This window comes from Saccopteryx leptura, chromosome 11 (genome assembly GCF_036850995.1).
Source record: "Saccopteryx leptura isolate mSacLep1 chromosome 11, mSacLep1_pri_phased_curated, whole genome shotgun sequence".
Lineage (NCBI taxonomy): Eukaryota > Metazoa > Chordata > Mammalia > Chiroptera > Emballonuridae > Saccopteryx > Saccopteryx leptura.
The window spans coordinates 79456899-79480635 of record NC_089513.1 but is presented as its reverse complement, the minus strand read 5'-3'; the positions used below and the strand labels follow the sequence as shown (position 1 = coordinate 79480635).

Sequence of the window (23737 nt, the reverse complement as noted above, 5' to 3'; positions counted from 1 at the left end):
GGTTTTAGAGAGAGGAAGGTAGAGAGAGAGAGAGAGAGAGAGAAGGTAGAGAAAGAAAGAGAAAGAGAGAGAGAGAGAGAGAGAGAGGAACATTAATCTGTTTCTGTATGTACCCTGACTGGGAATTGAACCCAGCAACCTCTGCACTTCGGGACAAATGCTCTAACTAACCGAGCTATCTGATCTGGTCAGGGCCCAATTTAATTCCTTTAAGGGAGAAGTGAAGATTTCTTGTGAGCCTGCCGGGTCTCAGTGGACTTCAGCTGCAAATTACCCAGTTACTAAAGGGGCCCATCCTGGGAAGCCTGTTTCTGAACCCCCCCACCTGCAAGTCAAGAATAACTAAAAACCATACTCCCTCCTTCCCTCCTGGCTTTCTCCTTGGTCCAGAACAGCGTCTTTCAACTGCTGTGTCACAAGAATTGTTAAATCGTGCCAGACCTGACTATTTAGTCAGGGACACTGAACTCTTTTCCTACAGATTGTCAAAAAAAAAAAAAAAAAAAAAAAAAAAAAAGACAATAGTCAACACAACAATAGCGGTCTGCTTGTGAATGAATCAAAATTATACCTTTTATTTATTTATTTATTTTTTGGTCCGACTGGCAAGAAACATATTTTTTGGCGTGCTGCAGAATCTTAGCATTAGTCCCTGTCTGCTGCGAAGTGGAAAAGGTTGACAAACGCTGGCCCAGAAGAAAGGTGGACAAGCCAGCTGCCTCCCCGGGAGAGAAACACTACTTGTCCGCTGTGCGCCTTCTGTTCAGACAGGACACAGCTGCCCGCCCAGGCCGGGAGCGGAATAACAAAGAGCTCATGTCCTCAGCCCAGTCGTCCCCTACATCATGTACAGTATGGAAAGTAAACTAATTTATGGGAGACAATCGCATTAGGGAGTCTCCTTCTGTACCGGCAACGGACGCCGTGACTTCGACCCGCAGATGTTACTCCCTCCTTATCTCCCTTCCTGAAATTTCGAAATGCCTAAGAAACGCTTGAGGCTTGTGTGAGATCCTCCCAGGAATGAGAAAAGGAGACAGGAATGATGGCCTTTCTGTGTTCGGAGGATTTGAAGGACGTGAACACTTTGCTGATAGAACCAGACGGCTTCATTCTTCCGAGAAGGGATTGTGCCCAGGACCTCCCTGGGGGAACCGATGTTTCTTACGCACTCACTGTGCACGCCTCCGGTCCAGGCTCGCTGTCAGACAGCTAGCAATAAAAAGAAGACAATCTGGTGCCTGTTTTCCGGAGCTCATTAGCCGGCAGAGTTGTAAAGTGAGTTTGTGTTTTACAGATGCTACCTAGGAGAGAGAGCCCTCTGGTTCCGGCCGACAGCACACACATAGTGACCCACCTGCAGGTGGGAAGCAGTCCTGATGTTATACATCAGTACAGGACCCTGTAAACCCCAGGGCAGGCTCCCTGGATAAATGCCAGACTACAAAACATGGCGAAGACAGAGGCTTACACGGGTCCCTCACTGTCCCGTCCCGAATTCCTGTCTGGGGTTTGCATCTCCAGCGTGTTGGCACAGCTGCTGCCTGGCCTCTCCGAGGAGTTGATGAGTTCAACCCTACCAGCTCCGGTAGAATGTGGAGTCCAGGCAGCGCTTGCTGTTCAGACCCCGGTGTCCCCCTTGGCAGAGGCGGATTTAACGGCGGGCGCACCAGGAACACGCCCTGGGCCCCGGCTTCTGAAGGGCCCCCGCAAAAACCCCTAACTTGACACTTTTTTCTAATGACACCGTTTGGTTTCATATGTGCAATTTGAACCTTACTAGTACATAATATTTTTTATTTATTTAAAAATAGAGTTAACATGTATTTTTATTTCCTGTCTCTCTCTTCCTTTTTTCTTTTTTAAAGATTTTATTTATTGATTTTTGGAGAGGAGAGAGAAAGGGGGTGGTGGGGTGGGGTGGGGGGAGCAGGAAGCATCGACTCACAGTAGCTTCTCGTATGTGCCTGGACCGGGCAAGCCTAAAGCTTCAAACCAGCGACGTCAGCATTCCAGGTTGTGGCCCCATCCACTACGCCACCACAGGTCAGGATGTCTCTCTCTTTTTTTTTTTTTCAATATTTTCTTCTGCGCCCGGGGCTTCAACCGACCTTGGTTCACCTCTGCCCTCTGCTATGAGTAAATAACAGACTCATTACTATCTGCCCCTTGTCCCGTGATACAGAGTGGCCCTGGGGCTGCATGTGGTCCTCATGCCATACCTGAGGGTGCCATTTCACTGGGGCTGACCATGGGCTTGCGTTAGGACTGACCGACCAATCAGAAAAGCCCATAGTTGCTTCCAGTGCAACTGGCAATGTCAAAACATTGCAAAAGAAATGTGGGGTGCAAAAGGCTGTGCTGTGGCAACAGGACCCCTTTTGCCTTGGTGGCGGGGAGCGTAATGTGGTGTAATCTCTTCGGGAAACTAATTAATTGATGGTACCTGCCAAAGTGTAATGTTTGTGTACTGATTGACCCCAAAATGCTGCTCGTGGGCATATACAGTGTGTCCATAAAGTCATGGTGCACTTTTGACCGGTCACAGGAAAGCAACAAAAGAAGATAGAAATGTGAAATCTGCACCAAATAAAAGGAAAAGTCTCCTAGTTTCATACCTATTCAGTGCAGTTTGATGTGGGTTCACACACAGATTTTTTAGGGCTCCTTAGGTAGCTATCCCGTATAGCCTCTACAGACTCGTCACTGACTGATGGCCTACCAGAACGGGGTCTCTCCACCAAACTGCCGGTTTCCTTCAACTGCTTATCCCACTGAGTAATGTTATTCCTATGTGGTGACGCTTCGTTATAAACGCGCTGACATTCACGTTGCACTTTGGTCACGGATTCGAATTTACCGAGCCACAGAACACACTGAACTTTCCTCTGTACCATCCGCATCTCGACTGGCATGGCCGTGGGCTGCTCTGCTATATACACGGTGTTACGTCATCATCTGCGCATGCGCACATGCTGCCACATCATCCTGCAGAAACTGGGAGGGTTTTCCTTTTATTTGGTGCAGATTTCACATTTCTATCATCTTTTGTTGCTTTCCTGTGACCGGTCAAAAGTGCACCATGACTTTACAGGACACACTGTATATATTCCCAACAGAAATGAGTACTTAGGTTCACCGAAAGTTACGCACAAGAATCTTTATAGCGTATTTTCTCGTAAGAGCCAAGACAAGGGACAATTCACGTACCTAACCAGAGTAAGATAAAGATGAGGTCGTGTGTTTGCACTGTGGAATATTATATGGCCATGAAAAGGAATGCACCGCTGCTGTGGATAGCTCACACTCGCCATGGTGGGAGAAAGGGGCCAGATACGCCGCTGTGTGGTTTTTGTTCACGCTAAATTCCAGGGGAAGCCTAACGAACCCATGGTGGTAGAGGTTGGAAGGCCGGTTACGTTGTGAGTGGGTGTGCCTGGGAACGAGTTCTTTTCTGGAGGGCTAGAACTGTCCTGCACCTTGATATTGTGGGGGGTGCGGGGTTGGCATGGCAGCCCGGGTGTGTGCTTAGGTGACAATTCATAGACCTGTACCTTTACGACTAGCGCCCCTCACGTCCTCCGTTCTATGTCAGTTTTTTTGTTTTGTTTTTTTTTTTTCATTTTTCTGAAGCTGGAAACAGGGAGGCAGTCAGACAGACTCCCGCATGTACCCGACCAGGATCCACCCGGCATGCCCACCAGGGGACAATGCTCTGCCCATCTGGGGCGTTGCTCTGTTGCAATCAGAGCCATTCTAGCACCTGAGGTGGAAGCCATGGAGCCATCCTCAGCACCTGGGCCATCTTTGCTCCAATGGAGCCTTGGCTGCGGGAGGGGAAGAGAGAGACAGAGAGGAAGGAGAGGGGGAGGGGTGGAGAAGCAGATGGGCGCTTCTCCTGTGTGCCCTGGCCGAGAATCGAACCCGGGACTCCTGCACGCCAGGCCAACGCTCTACCACTGAGCCAACCGGCCAGGGCCCCTATGTCAGTTTTTAAAATATCCCATGATGTCTTCAAGAACTCAGGGAGGGTTTGAGAGACCCTCTGGACTCGAGAAGAGAAAGAATACGTCAGGGGCCAGGCGCTCCCTCGAGTGGCTCCTGTTAACAGTCCCCTGTTCCTTGACCCTCTTTACAGACACTCCTCCCGCTGGGACGGGCGTGCTAATCGCCTGCGGACTGGCCGCGAGGAAGCGCCACGGTGAACACGGGACCTCAGTCACGTTCCCGGAGCTCCAGAGCTCACTGCCTCATAGACAGACCTGCCATGAATCAGATACTTAGGGAACAGAATCTTACTCTATTCCTTTTTTCTTAGAGGGCAAAGCAGGTGGTCTCCAGGAATTCAGGAGAAGGAAAGATCAGTGAGGAATGAAGTCAGTGACTTTAAAGAAAGAAAAGGAAGGACTTGAGGGGAGGATTTAAACCCAGGCGGGCAGATAGATTGCCTGACCTGGCGTGGCATAGTGGAGAAAGCGTTGACCTGCAATGCTGTGGTCGCCGGTTCAAAACCCTGAGCTGACCCGGTCAGAGTGGAACCGAAAAAACAAAGCTGGACTCAGAGTTACCTGTTTGTCCCCCATGCTGATGAAGAGATGAGGACCGAGTGTATAAAGGTGTGTCTTTAACCTCAAATTGCAGCGACTTGAGGAGGCAGGTGACTCCTGTCCAAAAACAACAACAACAACAACAACAAAAAACTGCCTCCCCCCTTTCCTGGTGCAGCCGGTTTTTACAGGGTTCAGGGGCGGTTAGTAATGGAGTAAAGGGGAAAAGAAGAAAAATAAAAAAAGGGAAAAGCCCGTGCAGGTAGTCCCTCAACAATGCAGAGGAACGTCCCCTCTGCGAGCTCTTCTGGTGTCGGGCAGGGCTAACTGGCCCGGCTCTATCCGGTGTCCCCTGGTGAATCTTCAAGGCGGCAGGGGCAGGTGTCTCCTGGGAACACCACGGGGGGGGGGGGGTGTGTGTGCCTCTGGAACTTCTGCAGGAGAACTCCTGTATTCTTAGGCAACAAAATAAAGATTAAGGTTTGTGAACAAAGCTCTTAGCCATGCACCGTGCCTTAAGGTCTTACAGGAAATTCTGTGATTCTGCCCTTACAAGAAATGACTGTAATTTAACCCATTTAAAAAGGCACATGCATGCAAGAAGCAACTACGACAGGTTGATGCTTCCTTCCCCTCCTCCTCCTCCTTCTCTTTTTTCTCTCTCTCTCCCCTCTGTCTAACATCAATAAACAAAATATAATAATAGTAATAAAAAACCAGGCAGGCAGACAAAACGCATTGTACTTGTGAAAAACCCTCAGAAGGGCTGCCCGCTGTAGCGGGAACAGTGACTGTTAGGTTCACCGAGAGCAGGGGTCCCCAAACTTTTTACACAGGAGGCCAGTTCACTGTCCCTCAGACCATTGGAGGGCCGGACTATAAAAAAAAACTATGAACAAATTCCTATGCACACTGCACATATCTTATTTTAAAGTAAAAAAAAACAAAACGGGAACAAATACAATATTTAAAATAAAGAACAAGTAAATTTAAATCAACAAACTGACCAATATTTCAATGGGAACTATGCTCCTCTCACTGATCACCAATGAAAGAGGTGCCCCTTCCAGAAGTGCGGTGGGGGTCGGATAAATGGCCTCAGGGGGCCGCATGTGGCCCGCAGGGCCGTAGTTTGGGGACCCCTGACCGAGAGGAATCCCACGAGGCCCAGGGCGATTTTAAAACAATGGACTTTACAGGCGCATCTGGGCGCAGACCGGCTGAGGCCAAAAGAGGTGTTGGCCCCGGCAGGAGGTCAGTCGGGGGGCTTCGTGGTGTTGGAAAGTTCTTGCTGAGGTGCGTGTTGCCAGGGAACCGGGTAAGACTTCGTCTGCTCCTCGGAACTCAAGGGGGTCGGTCTGCCGTGAGCCGGTTCCAGGAACACCAGAACGGTGTTTACAGCAGCCCTTGAGTTTCTCAAGTATGTCCCTTCCTCTTGGGTTAGACAGGGGTCCCTGTGCTCTGCAAAGTCCTAATGAAAATGGGAATTAGGAGGGGCAAAAATGGAGCTGCCTTTGTGTTACCTAACAGTGACCGGCCAAGACAGGGCATTGGTCCAGTCAGGGCAAAGAAAGCAAGAAGAGGTCGTAGCCTCCTCCGGAGACCCGGGCTTGGACCCTGAACGGAGGCTGGTTGGGGCTGCAGGGGCTGGGAAGACGTAAACACAGAGGAAGGTAAGAGTCAGGAGAGAACCAGGCTAGAACGGAACAGTGTGCCCCAAAGGGAACTAGTCTACCAGGCCTTTATCTTTGTCATCATGCCTTCTTCTTTTTTTTTTTAATGATAAAGAAGCCTTTTGTTTTGTTTTTTTGTTTGTTTGTTTGTTTGTTTGTTTTAGAAAATTAAATTTCATAGGGTGACATTGATCAGTAAGAGTACATAGGTGTCAGGTAAACATCTCTATAGCGGCCCTGGCCAGTTGGCTCAATGGTCGAGTGTGATTCCAGCATATGGATGTCCGGGTTTAATTCCTGTTCAGGGCACAGAGGAAAAGTGACCATCTGCTTCTCCACCCTTTCCCCTCTGACACTTCTCTCTCTCTCTCTCTCTCTCTCCTCTCTCTCTCTCTCTCGTTCTCTCTGTCTCTCTCTTCCCCTCCTGCAGCCATGGCTCATTTGGAGCAAAGTTGGCCCTGAGCGCTGAGGATGGCTCCGTGGTCCTGCCCATGGTCTTGCCTCAGTCACTAAAATAGCTTGGTAGCCAAGCAATAGAGCAATGGCTGCAGATGGGCAGAGCATCACCCCCTGGTGGGCACACTGGGTGGATCCCGGTCGGGCGCATGCAGGAGTCTGTCTCTCTGCCTCCCTGCTTCTCACTTAATAGAAAAAGAAAAATCTCTGTAGCATTTGAGCTGTTGATTGAGTTGTGTGCCCACCACCCAAAGTCCAACCCTTTTCGGTCACCATATATTTGCCCCTCTTGACTCCCCTCTCCCCTCCCCCTCCCCCGGTAACCACTTCACTTTTTTTCTATGTCCACGAGTCTCAGTTTTATATTCCACCATTTTTTTTTCTAATGTTCAAGGGCCTTTTTTTTTTTTTAATGCTTGATTTAGACAAATTCAAGTTCATAAAGAAGTTGCCTTAAATTTAATAAGGATAGTAAAAACGCTCTTTGCAATTTTTAAATTATTCCCTTTTTTTTTCTTTTTCTGTGCATGAAAATAAATATATGGGGGGGGGGGAACACTCCATTGGCTGTCAGCTTCCATAATCCTTCTGCTGGGCTCTACACTTCACAAGGAACACATCCTTCCATGCAACCTGTCACAGAGACTGTCCTACCGGCCACAACTTCTTCTAACTGGATGGATCAGTCCTTAGGTCTTTTTTTAATATCTACCGACTAACGATTACCCAGGTAATCCAAGACTGAAGCGTTGGTGGCTTTCGTTGAAGTCTGTCTGGCCGACGGTTACCCTTGCCTGGCGGTGATGACCGATACGCTATGCTGAACTCAACCCTTCACGGGGCAGGTGCAGTGAACAAACAGAAATAAACCCACGTCCCCCGGGGCTCCAGTCACTGGGGAAAAGCGTGCAGAAGGTGAAGAGTTCGTCTTTGTTATATTAATAGAGAGAAAAAACAGAGCGTGTGTGTGTGTGTGTATGTGTGTGTTTACCTGTCGTGGGCTGACTCGCTCTCAGAGGAGTACAGAAATCGGGGGACGGGGAGGCGGGGGGAGGTGGGGGTCACCCCTCCTTAATGGGTGAAACGGTTTCTTCGTCCACCCCACTCACGACTCTGCAGAACACAGGCACATCCACTCACACTCCCGTCCTGGCGCTGGCAGGGGAGCAGGAGTTTATCTGGAGTCCCCAGGCTCGAGTGGGTGGGGCTGGAAGAGGAAGGGAGGCTGTCAGATACAGAAGACACCCCTGAAGTCCGCATCTGCCAGTTGGGCACTCCGCTCGGGCTTAGCAGCGGTCTGCACCCCCTCCCACCCCCGGCCGTACCCCCGTCACTGCTTTCTGAAAGAGCTTTCTGACTGCAAAGAGACCAAATCAAATTTGCTACCAAGTCAATAGCAGAAATCTCCAGCCTGCCGGCAGCCAGGTCCAGACATTCTAAGTAGCATCAGAAGAGAAGGCTGCAGGACCTCTCTCTGTTTCTACTTTCTCTCTAAGGCGCTGTTTCCCTGCTCTTTGGCCTCTTCCTACCTGGAATGGAAAAAAGGTACTGTTTTTAAAAATAATAATAATAATAATAACTGTATTTTTCTCCCTACTGAGCTGAGTGAGGATGGATAGTTTGGGTCGACGGCCTTCACGTTCCGTTCCGTTGGAAAGGGATCGGAACTGAGGGCTTTGGGTGGGAGGTGGGGCGGGGTTCACAGCGAGACGCCCCGGGGGACTGAGTGTGTCTTCCGTGTCCTGCTAGCCCCCCCCAACCCCTGCCCAATGTCACCCGCACCCCCTCACCGGGGACCTCGTTTCAGCAGACTGCCCTGACTTTCTGTTCCCTGGTTCCAGCCGAGCGTCTGGCTCCTCAGATCGCCCCCTTCCCTCACGCCTTACCTGTTGCTCTGCCCAGGGTTCAGAAAGCTCTTATGACCGGGAGCGACCCTACAGGTTCAAGGCTGGAGAGCCTGCGGGATGCAGGGTTTGGAGCTGGGGGGGGGGGGGGCTGTAGACTCAGAGGTCCCCTGAATTCATGGCTGAAAAGTGCAGGCGCCCCTAAAACGCGCCCCCCCCGTCATCAGTAAAACGCTCACTTCTCCACGGGGTGCGTACAGTTCTGTGAGCCGGGTCAGCACTGAGACACCAAGTGCAGGCTGTTTCCGTGCGGAAATGTCAGCTGGGACCCCAAGAAAGCTCCAGACCTCTGCTCTGTCGTACTGGGGCCCTGTCGGTGGGGGGTATTTAATTTTTGAAACTGTCCGTGTAACGTTGGGGTAAAGGGCTGGTTCTCAGTTAAGACACAGAGCTGGTCTAAAGGTATTCTTCTGGGAACGGTGGCATAGGTTAGGTTTCAGTTTCATACGAAGTAGAAGGGGGGGTTGTCAGAAACTCTGTCACAGGCCCTAAGTGGCAACGTTCCTCTGTTCATTGAGCAGAGAGGAATGGAAAGGTGGGGTGGCGGGGCTCTGGGGTGCAAAGGCAGAGCCCCTCAGGCACGGTTCCTGTCCTTGTGTGGTTTTTCTGGGTTTTGTTTTGTTTTGTTTTTAGACAGTAATCCATCTCGTAATGAAAGATGAAGTCCCACACCCAGTAGGTCACATGAAAGGAATGTTCCTGGTGCTAAGGGGAGTGTGTGGGAAGGTGCGTCTTCTCGGGGGGGGGGGGGGGGTTGGGGGTGAGGGGGACGTCCCGGCAGCAAGGACCCCTGAGCTGCTGCCGAGACGTGAGGAGCGCGATGTCGGTGGGGAAGGGGTCCAAGCAGTCTATTCTGGGGTGACAGGGTTGTGCTTTGAGGAAATGAAAGAAGGCCACGTCTCATTCCGAGAAGGGGCGTAGCTCGAAACGAGCAGGGGGGGTGGGGGGGGTGGGGGGGGTGGGGTGATGAGGACCCACCGCGAGCCACCTCTGGAGCCACGTTAGCAAGTTTTGTTCTCGCTCCTCAGAGCAATGGAAGGATCTCATTGCATTATGGAGAGGTGGGAGAGGGGGCAACAGGGCCAGGTTATTTTCTGAAGTGTCCACTCTTCTGGCCACCGTGGAAAGAGCAGATCAGAGAGTGGAGGCGGGGAGGGAGGCAGTCAGGGGCCAATGGCAGTGGTCCAGGAGGGAGATGGTGGTTACCCGGATGAGAGAGATGGAGGAAGCTGGTTGCGAGATGGACGTGGGAGGGAAAACGGATGGGGCTGCGTTGCCCGTTGGGGCACTGAGAGCAAGGGAGGTGTCCACTGTGACGGGGAGTATCGTGACGGACGTCCGGAGGTCTGGGGACGGGTGCGGTGTGCTGACTTGGTCTGCGGGCATGCTAAGTGTCAGGTGTCTGTCAGACATCCGGATGGGTGGGCGCAGGGCACATCACCCCACGGGGTGGTGGTGGGGGCCTCCACTCTGCTCATGGATGTGTCTGAAAGGCATTTGGGTTCAGAATGAGATCCCATGGGGACACAGTGTCACATGAACAAGCTACAGAGCGGAGCCTTGAGAAACTCCAGCATTCAGTGGCCACATCAGGGAAGGGGGATTCTCCAGAGGAAACAGAAAGAGTGGTCAGAAGAAGGAGGAGAAACCAGTAAGCTCTGAGGTGTGCAGACATCACAGCCACAGAAATACGTCTGGTTATAGATAAGGAGGAGGAGGAGAGAGCCAGCCCGCGACTCTGTGGGTGCTGAGACATTATTTTTTTAAAATAAGAGATATTTGGACAGTGTAAAAGTCAACGTGAAGCTGTATGATTCCATTCATAGATCATTTGTGACATGACCACATGGAAGGGCAGAGAATAGACCAGTTATTGCAGAGAACTGGGGCAACTTCTCCCTCCAGCGTTTGGTAGAGTTCAGCAGGGACCTCCTCTGAGCAGGTGCTGTCTGTGTGGGCAGGTTACTCAGTTGCTCTGTGTGGGCAGGTTACTCAGTTGCTCACTGAGTCCTCCTCTGAGCGGGCGCTTTCTGTGTGGGCAGGTTACTCAGTTGCTCACTGAGTCCTCCTCTGAGCGGGTGCTGTCTGTCTGGGCAGGTTACTCAGTTGCTCACTGAGTCCTCCTCTGAGCGGGTGCTGTCTGTCTGGGCAGGTTACTTAGTTGCTCACTGAGTCCTCCTCTGAGCAGGTGCTGTCTGTGTGGGCAGGTTACTTAGTTGCTCACTGAGTCCTCCTCTGAGCGGGTGCTTTCTGTGTGGGCAGGTTACTCAGTTGCTCACTGAGTCTGTCCATCAGCACAGACTTGTTCGGATGGTCTCTTTCTCCCCTTTTCCCTTTCTCTCAACACTCCAGTTACTCAACTCCCCCCTCTTCCTGCTCGTCTGCTTTCTGAGAAGAATGCCTGGGTCCTTGTTCTCTTCGCTCCTTGAGATGTAAGACGTTTTTCCCTCCCTCGGGCTTCCTTCAACATTTTTTGCTTTATCTTTCATTTTCTGCCATTTTAATGAGATGTGCCCGGGTGTAGCTTGGGGGCCAGTTATCCTGCTTGGAGTTCTTTGAGCTTCCTGGATCTGTGGGTTGGTGTTGGACATTAATTTGGGAGAAATTCTCTGCCATTATTTCTGCAAAAATATTTCTTCTGTCTCTGCCCCCCCCCCCCCCTTTATTCTCCTCTGGCATTCCCTGTGTGCCTCACATCACACCTTTCTCATTTCCACCACAATTCCTAGACATTCTGGGCTACCATTCTTGGTTTTTCTCTCATCCTTTTCAGTTTTGGGACATTTCCATTGTCATAACCTCAAGTTCAGAGGTATTTCCCTCAGCCAAATCAAGCAAGCCCATCAAAGGCATCCTTCATCTCTGTTATTATTATTATTATTATTATTATTATTATTATTATTTATTTGTTCTTGAATGTTGTCTACGTTTATTAGAGCATTTTGGTTGTTGGTTTTTTTCCCGTTCCTCATCTGATAGTTCCAGCGTTCCTTCCACATCTAAGTCTCAGTCTGATGTTTGCCGCATCTCTTCCAATGGTGGTTTTTGCCGGCACTATTTTGTTGCATGGTGGGTGTGATATATTGGGCAGAAGGGACCCAGGATTGGCCCCCATCGGGGAGGGGTTTCTACTAGTGAGTTTCTGTTTCCGTTGCTTGTACCTGTTATCATCTCTCTAACTGGGGAGGCAGCTGTTCGCCCTATAACCTCAGTTCTCTGATAAATGTAAGAAGAGTTGTGTTCAGTTTATTCATGGTTTGTTTGTTTTTTTCACTTGTTATGAGGGCAGAGTAACGAGCTCTGAGCTGCTTAGACGCCGGGCCCGAAACCCAAAGTCTGAAGCCCTGGGCTCATTTTCCTCCCCACAAAGGATAATCCTTTGTCTGGATGCACTCAGATTGCAGCAATTGTTAATGAACCCGTGACCCACATTTCGGTGTAGGTTTGTGTGTGGACCTGGTGTTCACATCGGTGGGGTGAATACCTTTACGGGGGGTTTGCTGGGTCGCACGGTAAGACGAGGTTCAGCTTTACACAAAGTGTGAGACCGTAATAGATTCCAGAACGACCGTTCTGCCTTTTCTCTTCGTCAGCACGGTGCTGGTTTCTGTAGCTCCGGTCCCTCCCCACCTTCGGAGTGCTCGTACTGAAGTATAGAGCAATCTCCCTGCGTACCCCACTGGAGACCAGCGCAGAGAAGCCTTGTCAGCAGAGGACACGTCGGAAGTGGTGGGAAGGGGAGAGATAGAAAAGGCCCGGGACCCGCACTCACGGGCAGCCGCTCAGGTTCCGGAGCTGCTGTGAGTCTCCCCTGAGACGTGGGGGGTCTCAGCCCAGCCGCTCAGGTTCCGGAGCTGCTGTGAGTCTCCCCTGAGACGTGGGGGGTCTCAGCCCAGCCGCTCAGGTTCCGGAGCTGCTGTGAGTCTCCCCTGAGACGTGGGGGGTCTCAGCCCCACGCCGGGCTCCCAGCCCAGAGCATCAGAGCCAAGAAGGGGCAGCCACACCACGTCTGGCCGCGAGGGCAGTGGGGTTTCTGTCCGGCAATAAGAGACGGGAGTCCTCAGACAGACACAGGTCCTAACCCTCTTTAAAGGGCCAGCACGCACAATTTTGCAAACGAGCAACCACCCACCCCAGACTCCGGAGGAGGAAGGGGGAAGCAGACTAGATTCCAGGTGAGGAGAGTTCAGGGCTTATGGCTCCGGGGACCGAGCTGAAGGGCCATCAGCCAGGATCTCGGTGCTGAGTCATTCTCCCCAACGGCAGGGCGCCATCTTTCTCGGGTGGAGCACCCACTGCATGGAGCATCTGCCTCGAGGAATGCCGTGGTCCCGCCATCTGGACAGCCTCCCACTCGCCCTGTGGGGCTCACCACCTGCTGAGGAGTCTGACAAACGCGGCCTCTGAGGCTCAGCCCTGACCGTGCCCTGTGAGCTGCTGGGTGGGCGCTGACCTCTCTCAGCGGCCGAGCCTCACCGACAGCCAGCAGGCAGAGGCAGGCAGAGGCAGGCAGAGGTGGATCTCAGGGTGCCTTGGGACTGTTGCTGGCCTGCCCCCTGGCCTGGCGCTGGTAAGAGCCAGCCTCGATGTGCAGCTGATTCTTCCTCCCCGTGTGCACCCAGACCCAGCGGAGGCAGCAGCCATGGACGGTGGATCCCTCGTGGTTTCAAACTGATGGCTAAGCCCAGTCAGTCACAGGCTGCGTTTTACATGGCCCTGCACCAGAGTCCCTCCCAGGAGACCCAGAAACAACCCAGCCCAGGCCAGCTGCAGAGCCGGATCCAGTGAGCTTCACAAGCAGCGTCTCCTAAGGCAGAGAACTCCAGCAGGCAGGCACCAGACCCTGCTGAGGCCGCTCCTGTGGTCAGTGTCTGCACAGCAGCTCCCGGGCCGTGGTCAAGGCTGAGCCTCACAGCCGGCCAGCCCGAGGGCCGACCACATGCATGAATGAACCAATAGCAATCAAGAATCAATTATGCTTGGCCTGTGGTGGTGCAGTGTGGGTAGAGCATCAACCTGGAACGCTGAGGTCGCCAGTTCAAAACCCTGGGCTTGCCCGGGTCAAGGCATATGTGACAAGCGATCAATGAACAGCTAAAGTGAAACAACTAGGAGTTGATACTTCTCATTCTTCACACACACACTGTATCACTCCTCTCCCTATAAAATCAATAAGTAAAATCTTTAAAAGAAAATTTCCATTACAGCAGGAGGCCCACATGCCCGCCTCCCCCAAGGGACATTCCTGGAGTACCCAGCTCGAGTGACCAAGGGGACCACACAACTGGACCCCACAGGACACCTGCTACATAAGGCCACCCCCCCCCCCAGAGACTAGGAGTCATAGAAGATCTATCTAATACGTAAGAAACAAGCACAAAAAAGGCAGCCAATGCAGGGAGGCAAAAACCAAAAAACAAAAAAAACAAGCCTCAAATGACAGAACAGAAAACCTCTGCAGAAAGAGAGCTAAGTAAAATGGAGATAAGCAATTTATCAGACACAGAGTTCAAAGTAATGGTTAGAAGGATGCCCAACAGCATGAGAAAGGACCAGTCAGAGATGAGGAACACGATATCTGAAATGAAGAAGACGCTGGAAGGAATAAACAGGAGGTTGGATGAAGCAGAGGATCAGACCAGCAATTTAAAAACAAGGTAGAAAAAAATAAAAAACACCCAAGCAAAGCAGCAAAAAGAAAACAGGATTTTTTTTTAAAAAATGAGGATAGCTTAAGGGATCTTGGGACAACACAAAAGATAACAACATTCACTTAATGGTGTACCAGGTGAAGAGAATGAGGGATCAAGAACTTATTTGAAGAAACAATGACTGAAAATTTCTCTAACCTGGTGAAGGAGGAAGACATTCATGACCAGCAAGGGCAGAGTCCCAAACAAGATGAACCCAAGGAGGCCCCCACCACGACACATCATCATTAAAACGGCAAAGGTTAAAGACGAAGAGAGAATCTTAAAAGCCATCAGAGAGAGACAGTTAGTTACCTACAGGCGGAGCTCCCATAATGCTGTCAGCTGATCTCTCAACAGAAACATTTCAGGCCAGAAGGGATTGTCATAAAATATTCAAAGTGATGGAAAGCAAGGACCTACAACCAAGACTACTTTACCCAGAGGGGTTGTCATTTAAAATTGAAGGAGAAATACAAAGCTTCCCGGATAAAACATATAAACAAACTAACAAAAACTAAATTAATTTGTGACCAAAAAACCCCCCCCACAAATATGACAAGAAATGTTAAAGGGCCTAAAAAAAGGAAGAAGAGGAAGAGGAGCAGGAGAAGGAGGGAAAAAGAAGAGAAAAAGAGGAACAAAGCTAAAAGAATAAAATGGCAATAAATAGGTACTTATCAATAGTCACTTTAAATGTAAATGGCTTAAATGCTCCAATCAAACGACATATGGTTGCCTGACCAGGCGGTGGCGCAGTGGATAGAACGTCAGACTGGGATGCGGAGGACCCAGGTTCGAGACCCCGAGGTCACCAGCATGAGCACAGGCTCATCTGGTTTAAGCAAAGCTCACCAGCTTGGACCCAAGGTTGCTGGCTCTAGCAAAGGGTTACTCGGTCTGCTATAGCCCCATGGTCAAGGCACATATGAGAAAGCAATCAATGAACAACTAAGGTGTCACAACGAAAAACTAATGATTGATGCTTCTCATCTTTCTTCGTTCCTGTCTGTCTGTCCCTATCTATCCCTCTCTCTGACTCTCTCTGTCTCTGTAAAAAAAAAAAAAAAAAAGACATACAGTTAGCTGAATGGATAAAAAAAAACAAGACCTATATTTGTGCTGTCTACAAGAGACCCATCTTAGAAAGAAAGAGTTATACACAGAGACTAAAAGTAAAGGTATGAAGAAAGATATTTCATGTGTATGGAAATTAAAAAAAAAAGCAATACTTATATCTGACAAAATAGACTTTAAAACAAAGAAGACAAAGAAGGATTCTACATAATGACAAAGGGAGCTCTCCAACAAGAGGATGTAATATTGTAACATTTATGCACCCAGTATAGGTGTGCCTGCGTATGTAAAGGAATGCTTGATGCACATAAAGGGGGAGATCAACAGTAATACAGTCATAGTAGGGGATCTGTTCTTTTTAATGTTTTGGGGGTTTTCTTAACAGTTTATTATTTTTTTGAGATTTTATTTTATTGATTTTTTTTTTTTTTAGGGAGAGGAGAGAGAGAGAATGAAAGAGAGAAAGAGCAAAAGAGGGAGGGAGAAACAGGTTGTGTCAACTCCAAGTAGTTGCCTCCTATACGTGCCTTGACCGGAAAAGTTTAGTGTTTCAAATAGGTGACCTCAGTGTTCCAGGTCAATGCTTTATCCACTGCCCCACCTCAGGTCAGGCATTGTAGGGGATTTTAACTCCCCACTGACATCAATGGATAGATCTTCCAGACAGAAAATCAACAAGGAAACAGAAGACTTAAATGACACACTAAATCAGATGGAGTGAGTTGATATTTTCAGAGCATTTCACCACAAAGCAGCAGAATATATCTATTTTTTCAAGTGCAATGAAACATTTTCTAGGATAGACTGCATATCAAGACACAAAGCAAGTCTCAATAAATATAAGAAAATTGAAATCATATCAAGCATCTTCTCTGACCATGATGGTGTGGAAGTAGAAATCTATCACCAAAAAAAAACCCAAAACACCCTGAAAAACACACAAAGACCTGGAGGCTAAACAGCATGTCACTAAACAATTAATGGGTTAACAATGAGATCAAATAAAAAATCAAAAGATATTTTGAAGCAAATGAGAAAGAGAACACAATCTAAAATCAATGGGACACAGCAAAAGCAGTCCCAAGAGGGAAATTCATAGCACTATATATAGGCCAATCCCAAAAAACAAGAAAAATTTTAAAACTCTAACTTTACACTTAAAGGTACTTGAAAAAACAAACAAAAACAAAACCTAAGTGAGTACAAGAAAAGAAATAATAATGACCAGAGCAGAAAGAAACAAACTAGAGTCTAAAATAAAAAATACAAAAGATCAATAAAACCTAGAGCTAGTTCTTTGAAAAAGATAAACAATTTTGACAAGCTTTTTTTTTTTTTTTTTTTTTTTTTTTTTTTTTTTTTGTATTTTTCTGAAGCTGGAAACAGGGAGAGACAGTCAGACAGACTCCTGCATGCGCCGGACCGGGATCCACCCAGCATGCCCATCAGGGGCGATGCTCTGCCCCTCTGGGGTATCGCTCCGCCGTGACCAGAGCCACTCTAGCACCTGGGGCAGAGGCCAAGGAGCCATCCCCAGCACCCGGGCCATCTTTGCTCCAATGGAGCCTTGGCTGCGGGAGGGGAAGAGAGAGACAGAGAGGAAGGAGAGGGGGAGGGGTGGAGAGGCAAATGGGCGCCTCTCCTGTGTGCCCTGGCCGGGAATCGAACCCGGGTCCCCTGCACGCCAGGCCGACACTCTACCACTGAGCCAACCGGCCAGGGCCAATTTTGACAAGCTTTAACCAGACTGATCAATAAAAAAAGAGAGAGGACCCAGATAAATGAAGTCATAAATGAAAGAGGAAGTAACAGTGGACACCAAAGAAATACCAAGGATTGTAAGAAAATATTACAGACAACTATATGCAAACAAACTGAACAATCCAGATGAAATAGATAAATACCTAGAAACATACACTCTTCCGAAACGGAATCAGGAAAAATCAGAGAATCTGAACAGACAGATCACAACGAGTGAAATTGAAGCAGTAATCAAAAAACTCTTGACAAACAAAAGTCCTAGACCAGATGGTCTCACAGGTAAATTTTACCAAATACTCCAAGAAGAACTAACACCTCTTTCTTAAACTATTCTAAATCATTCAAGAGAGGGGAGACCCCCAAGCTCATTTTACAAGGCCAACATTATTTTAATTCCAAAACCAGGTAAAAACACTACAAAGAAAGAAAATTACAGGCTGATATCCCTGATGAACATAGATGTTAAAATCCTCAACAAAATATTAGCTAGCTGGATCCAGTAATACATTAAAAAGATCATACACCATGAATGACCTACTGGGACTGATTCTGGGGATGCAAGGTGGTAAAATATCTGCAAATCAATCAATGGGATACAGCGCATAAACAAAATGAAAGATTGAAAACAACAACAACACATGATCATGTCAATAGATGCAGAAAAAGCACCCAATTGTAATAAAACTCTTAGCAAAGTGGGAATAGAGGGAGCATACCTCCATGTAATAGGGGCTGTATCTGACAAACTATCAGCCAACATCACTGAAAGGACAAAAACTACAAGTGTTTCTCTTAAGATCAGGGTCAATACAGGGATGTCTGTTTTCACCCCTCTTATTCAACATAACACTGGGAGTCCTAAGCACAGCAATCAGACAAGAAAAAGAAATAGAAGGCATCCAAGTTGGAAAGGAAGAAATAAAAGTGTCATTATTTGAAGATGACATGATATTGTATATAGGGAATCCTAAAGAGTCCACCAAAAAACTACTAGAACTGATAAACGAATTCAGTTAAGTAGCATGATACAAAATAAATATCCAGAATCAGTTGTATTTTTGCATACTAATAATGAACTACCAGAAAGGGAAACTAAGAAAACAATCCCATGTATAATTATATCAATCAATCAGTCAATCAATCAATAACACACGTAGGAATAAATTTAACCAAGAATGAAAAAGACCTGTATTCAGAAAATTATAAGACAAACAGGAAAGAAATTGAAGAAGATACAAACAAGTGGGAGCATAGACCATGCTCACGGATAGCAAGATTAAGCATCATTAGCATGTCTGTACCACCCAAAAGCAATCTACAGAGTCAATGCAATTCCTATCCAGATACCAATGGTGGATTTCACAGAACTAGAACAAGTATCCCCAAAATTTATAGGGAACCACACAAAGCCCCAAATAACAACAACGATCTTGAGAAAGAAGAACAAAGTTGGAGGAATCACACTACCTGTTATCAAACTCTACTATAAGTCCATAGTAATCAAAACAGCATGGAATTGGCATAAAAACAGACACAGAGATCAATGGAAGAGAACAGAGAACCCAGAAATAAACCCACGCCTTTACAGTCGATTAATATTTGACAAAGGAGGCCACGATGGGGTGAAGATGGTCTATTTTACCAAGTCTGCGGTAAAAGGAAACATGTATGCTCCTAGATAACAAATGCTCTTGTGTGTTTCTAAATGGCCGGTGTTTATTTTTTTCAAGAACATTAAAGGAATTGAAAAATTCTGGGGCGTTGAAAAGTAGGTTACTAAAACACATCATTATTTTACGTTTAACTATTCTATTTACACCCAGTCCAGAATTCACTGTCATTTTATTGTCTTGACTTTAACACATTCATCAACCATATCTTTAAAATCAGCATTTGGGGAGGGTGAATAAAAACACTTCACCATTTGAAAAATACATAAACGCGTATTTTTTCATACAGGAGCCTGCAATTTTCATCTTTGGCCTTGGGTCCCCCTATGCCTTAGGCTCTTGCGAAACTGGTAAGTTAGTGCAACCTGTTTGCACGGGGTCATCTAACAGGAAGTTGGCAAAGTGGTCCATTCCATTGAGGGACACAGAGCAACTGGAGTGGTTTTCCATGGACATTTTCCAACTACTTACTCTCGGGAAGGGCCTCAGCGCTCCCTTGAATTTGGTGCCAGACATTTGTACTCATAAGAACAAAGCTTTTTAAAAGCAAAAAACAACAACAACAACACATAAAACAAAAAACCTTCATGAGGCTTACAGTGGTTTCCTTCCCATCTAATGAAATGCATTTGAAATATGGTTTTGGGGGGGAAGCATTTCAAATCTGCGGTGAATCTGGGCTCGAAGTGACCGTGGAGACGGTGTTTCGAGAACACGGTCGTATTTCCACACTCAGCCACACCTCCTGGACAGTTTGCGAGTGGAACCAGCTTCCTGGGTGTTCTCTACCCTGGTGAATTTTTCTGGGTTGTTGTTTTTTTTTTAATTTAGAAAATAAATTTTAACAGGGCGACATTGATTAATAAGTGTACATCGATTTCAGACAAACATCACTCCATCGTCTGAACAGTCAGTTATGCTGTATACCCGTCACCTAAAGCCAAATCATTTTCCGTCCCTTTACACCCTTCCCCGGGCCCCGCCCCCTCTGGTGGATTTTTAAAACGCTGTTTCTAATCCCCTGTTGACAAAATTTGCAGCGCTTCTGAAAGCGAAAGTAGAAACGCCAACGGGGCACTTGAGCTCCAAGCCAACCGTTCGGTGAACCCACGAACCCACGGGGATAAGCTGGGCTCTCAGTTTGGGGGCGGCGTGGACGACTCCAGAGCCCACGTCTGGGTTCCAGACCCGGGACGTGCAGGGGAAAGTGGGGAAACCTCTCCCGGCAAAGGCAGTGTTGATTCCCCGAGGGCTCCGAGCTGCATCAGAGAGTGTGTCTGGGAACCAGGGACTGAGAAGTGTCACGCTGGCAGCTCCCTCGCAGAACGATGAAAATGTACACGCTTCCCGTGCTGCTAGAAGTTTAACTCGTTAAGCAGCTGCTTGTAAAGGGACGCCGTGGCGGGGGTGCGCACGGCGGCGGAAACAGAAAAGTGTTTGGTTTTGTTTGCCCCTTTAGGGCGCATGCGCGCACGGAGAGAGGCAGGCAGACAGGAAGAGATGAGAAGAGCAGCGTGGACTCATAGTTGTGGCACTTTAGTTGTTCTTTGATTGCTTTCTCCTATGTGCCTTGACCAGGGGGCTCCAGCTGAGCCAGTAAACCTTTGCTCAAGCCAGTGACCTTTGGGCTCAAGCCAGGGGACCATGGGGTTTTGAACCTGGGGCTTCAGCATCCCAGACCAACGCTCTATCCACTCTGCCACCACTTGGTTAGGCCATAAAGGTGTTTTTAAAAAAGCTATAATTTTTATAACACCTTTATAATGAACTCATAGAGGTTCTTATAAAGCCTCTGTGAGTGGCGCAGTGGATAGAGCATCGGACTAGTAGGCGGAGGACCCAGGTTCGAAACCCCGAGGTTGCCAGCTTGAACGCAGGATCATAGACATGACCCCATAGTTGCTGGCTTGAGCAAGGGATCACTTGGCAATCAATGAACAACTAAGGAGACTAAGGAGCCACAAGGAAGAATTGATGCTTCTCATCCCTCTCCCTTCCTGTCTGTCTGTCCCCATCTCTCTCCCTCTCTCTCTCTCTCTCTCTCCCTCTCTCTCTCTCTCTCTCTCTCTCACACACACACACACACACACACACACACACACTTGCAGTGGCCCAGGTGAGGTTGAAGCGTGGATCTCCGTTGGTCAGGGTGCACGTGGGAGTCTGTCTCACTATTTCCTTTCCTTTCACTTAAAAAAAAAAATGCTTCTGAGGGCAGTCTGCATATTCCTCACATTCATGAGCAGGTGCTGGGGTTAACACAACACACGGGGCGGGGGTGGGGGGGTGGGGGGGCTCTGACAGATTCTCCGAGGGAATGGCAGGTGTAACCGTTTTGGGGGGAGGGGTTCCAGGCAGAGAGCATAGAGGTGGAGACAGCAGACTGGCCTCTGAAAGACTCGGTGGAGACGGAAGGATATGAACCAGCAGAGACTGCGTTCACATCCTCTCTCCACCTGCGGGAGTCAGCAGCAGAAGTCCGGAGCAGCTGGCTGTTCTTTCGAAATAATAGCCAGGAAGAGTCGGGGGCTGCGGGGAATGGGCAGGCAAGTGAGAGGGCTCACGCTCTCTGGGAAAGTGCCGAGGCGTTCTGCACACAGGAGCGGGGAGAGGGCCCCCCCCCCGGGAGCCACCAGACCTGGAGAGTTGCAGGGAGAAGCTTTAAAAGGACTTTCTCATTAAAAAAAAGAAAGAGAGAGTAAGAGAGAGAGAGAGAGAATGTTGAGCTGTTCGCTCCGGAGGACGCTCTCGTAAAACCTTAACAGTATCCAAACGTATCTGCCTTCTCCGCAGCGTGGAACAAACAGCCGAGGTCCTGCTGTGCCTCTCCCCCGCCGAGGTGGCCGACCTCAAGGAAGGGATCAATTTTTTCCGAAATAAGACCACTGGCCAAAATTACATCTTCTACAAGAACAAGAGCTGCCTGCGGGCGTGCAAGAATCTGTGCAAGCACCAAGGGGGTCTGTTCATCAAGGACATCGAGGACCTGGATGGAAGGTACCAGGGGTCCCCCTCGCCTTTCTCACTGGCAGCATGTGTGCTAATGGGGAAGCGATGAGGGAAACAGCCAACCAAGTGTTTCCCCTAACACTTTATGACCCTTTAAGGAATCTCCCTAGTCTAAACATGGTAGGACCTTTTCTTAATTTTCTCTCTTCCTCTCCCTCTCCCTCTCCCTCTCCCTCTCCCTCTCCCTCTCCCTCTCTCTCTTAAGAGAACTGTGATTTAAAAATTATTCTCAGACAGCCCTGGCCAGTTAACTCAGTGGTAGAGCATCAGCCTGGCTTGTGGAAGTTTTGGGTTCAATTCCCAGCCAGGGCACAAAGGAGAAGCGCCCACCTGCTTCTCCACCCCTCCCTCCTCCTTCCTCTCTATCTCTCTCTTCCCCTCCTGCAGCCAAGGCTCCATTGGAGCAAAGCTGGCCCGGGCACTGAGGATGGCTCCATGGCCTCCACCTCAGGCGCTAGAATGGCTCTGGTTGCAACCGAGCAATGGCCCAGATGGGCAGAGCATCACCCCCTAGTGGGCATGCCGGGTGGATCCCCGTCGGGCGCATGTGGGAGTCTGTCTCTCTGCCTTCCCCTGCTTCTCACTTCAGAAAAATACAAAATAATAAAATTAATAATAATAAAAGCTAAAATATAAATAAAAAATAAAAGCTCAAAAATTATGCTCAGAACAGCAGTCGCTCTAGGGCACGAGTGTCCCTGTGTGAGGGGGTGTTGGAGGGCTCACGCACCAGCTTTTTATTCGTAACATTCAAGCCTGGAGAAAGGGAAGGCTCTATGATTTGGAAACCATGGTGGGGGCCCCCTCTGTACCTGCCCCGAGCAGTGGCCTGGCTGTCGTTTCTGATTTTTGTTCTCACCGCGTCCTGGTCCTGGTCCTGGTCCTGGCCCTGACCCCTGACCCTGACCCCTGACCCTGACCCTGACCCTGGCTCTGACCTCTGACCCTGGCCCTGACCCTGACCTCTGACCCTGGCCCTGCCCCTGCTGACCCTGACCCTGGCCCTGACCTCTGACCCTGGCCCTGACCTCTGACCCTGGCCCTGCCCCTGACCTCTGACCCTGACCCTGGCATCTGACCCTGACCTCTGCACCAGGTCTGTCAGATGCACCAAGCACAACTGGAAGTTGGACGTCAGCACAATGCGGTACATCAACCCCCCGGGCAGCTTCTGCCAGGACGAGCTGGGTAAGGCCCCCCCGCTGCTGTCTGCGTGTCCTGCCGTTATGGTTTTTGGGATCCTTCCAGTCCACTGGTGGCCAGTCTCCCGGGAGGCTTTGGGTATATCCCACATTGACGCTGTGTGGACATTCGGTCCTTTTCCTGTAATTGAAACTGAAAATTCCAAGCAGAGGAATTATCTGCAAGGTCTCTTGTTTAGCCAATACATGTTGACACCCGATTCTGTGTAAACTTTGCCCCGGGCATCAAGAGTCACACAGGCCCTGGCCAGGTGGCTCCATGGATAAAGTGTCATCCTGGTTGGCTGAGGCCACAGGTCCAATATCCAGTCAGGGCAGTTGAGAGAAGCAATCGGTGAGGACACAACCAAACGGAACAGCTACGTAGAACAGTGAGCTGGTGCCTCTCTCTCTCTCTCTCTCTCTCTGTCAAATCAATAAAAAATAAAATGAAAATAAGCAGAGGCACACAGTCTGCCTCTATGAGAGGACACGTACACAGAGTGGTGGCCAAGACAAACAAGCCAGTGGTCACCCGAGATCCGGGTCCCCTTGTTAAGTTCCCCAGACACAGTGCAGGACAGAACAGCGGCCCCAGCAGCCCATCTGTGGACGTGAGGTCGACGTCCACGGGCGTGGCACTGTCCACCAGCGCGGCCAGACTCCACAGCCCCGGCTGGGAGACCACGGGCTTCCACGTCCGGGGCTCTGTCCTCGCAGATAAGAGACTGTGGTCTTCGTCCAAGCCTCAGTCCTTACGCTGACACTT

General features: G+C 49.1%; 1 protein-coding gene across 4 annotated transcripts in view; it reads left to right on the top strand.

Moving 5' to 3' along the window:
- Nucleotides 1-5709: 5709 nt before the first annotated feature.
- LOC136383309 (cytidine monophosphate-N-acetylneuraminic acid hydroxylase) overlaps nt 5710-23737 on the top strand; it is a 52803-nt gene continuing 34775 nt past the window's right edge. The window contains exons 1-4 of one of the 4 annotated variants that reach the window (XM_066353068.1): nt 5726-5801; nt 8173-8221; nt 21572-21775; nt 22884-22975. In XM_066353068.1, coding sequence (XP_066209165.1) covers nt 8211-8221; nt 21572-21775; nt 22884-22975 — 307 coding nt within the window. In that variant the 5' untranslated portion in view covers nt 5726-5801; nt 8173-8210. Of the gene's footprint in view, nt 5802-8172; nt 8222-9618; nt 9642-10962; nt 11013-21571; nt 21776-22883; nt 22976-23737 lie in introns of those variants that run through there. The other 3 variants (XM_066353066.1, XM_066353067.1, XM_066353063.1) reach the window with 3 other exon arrangements.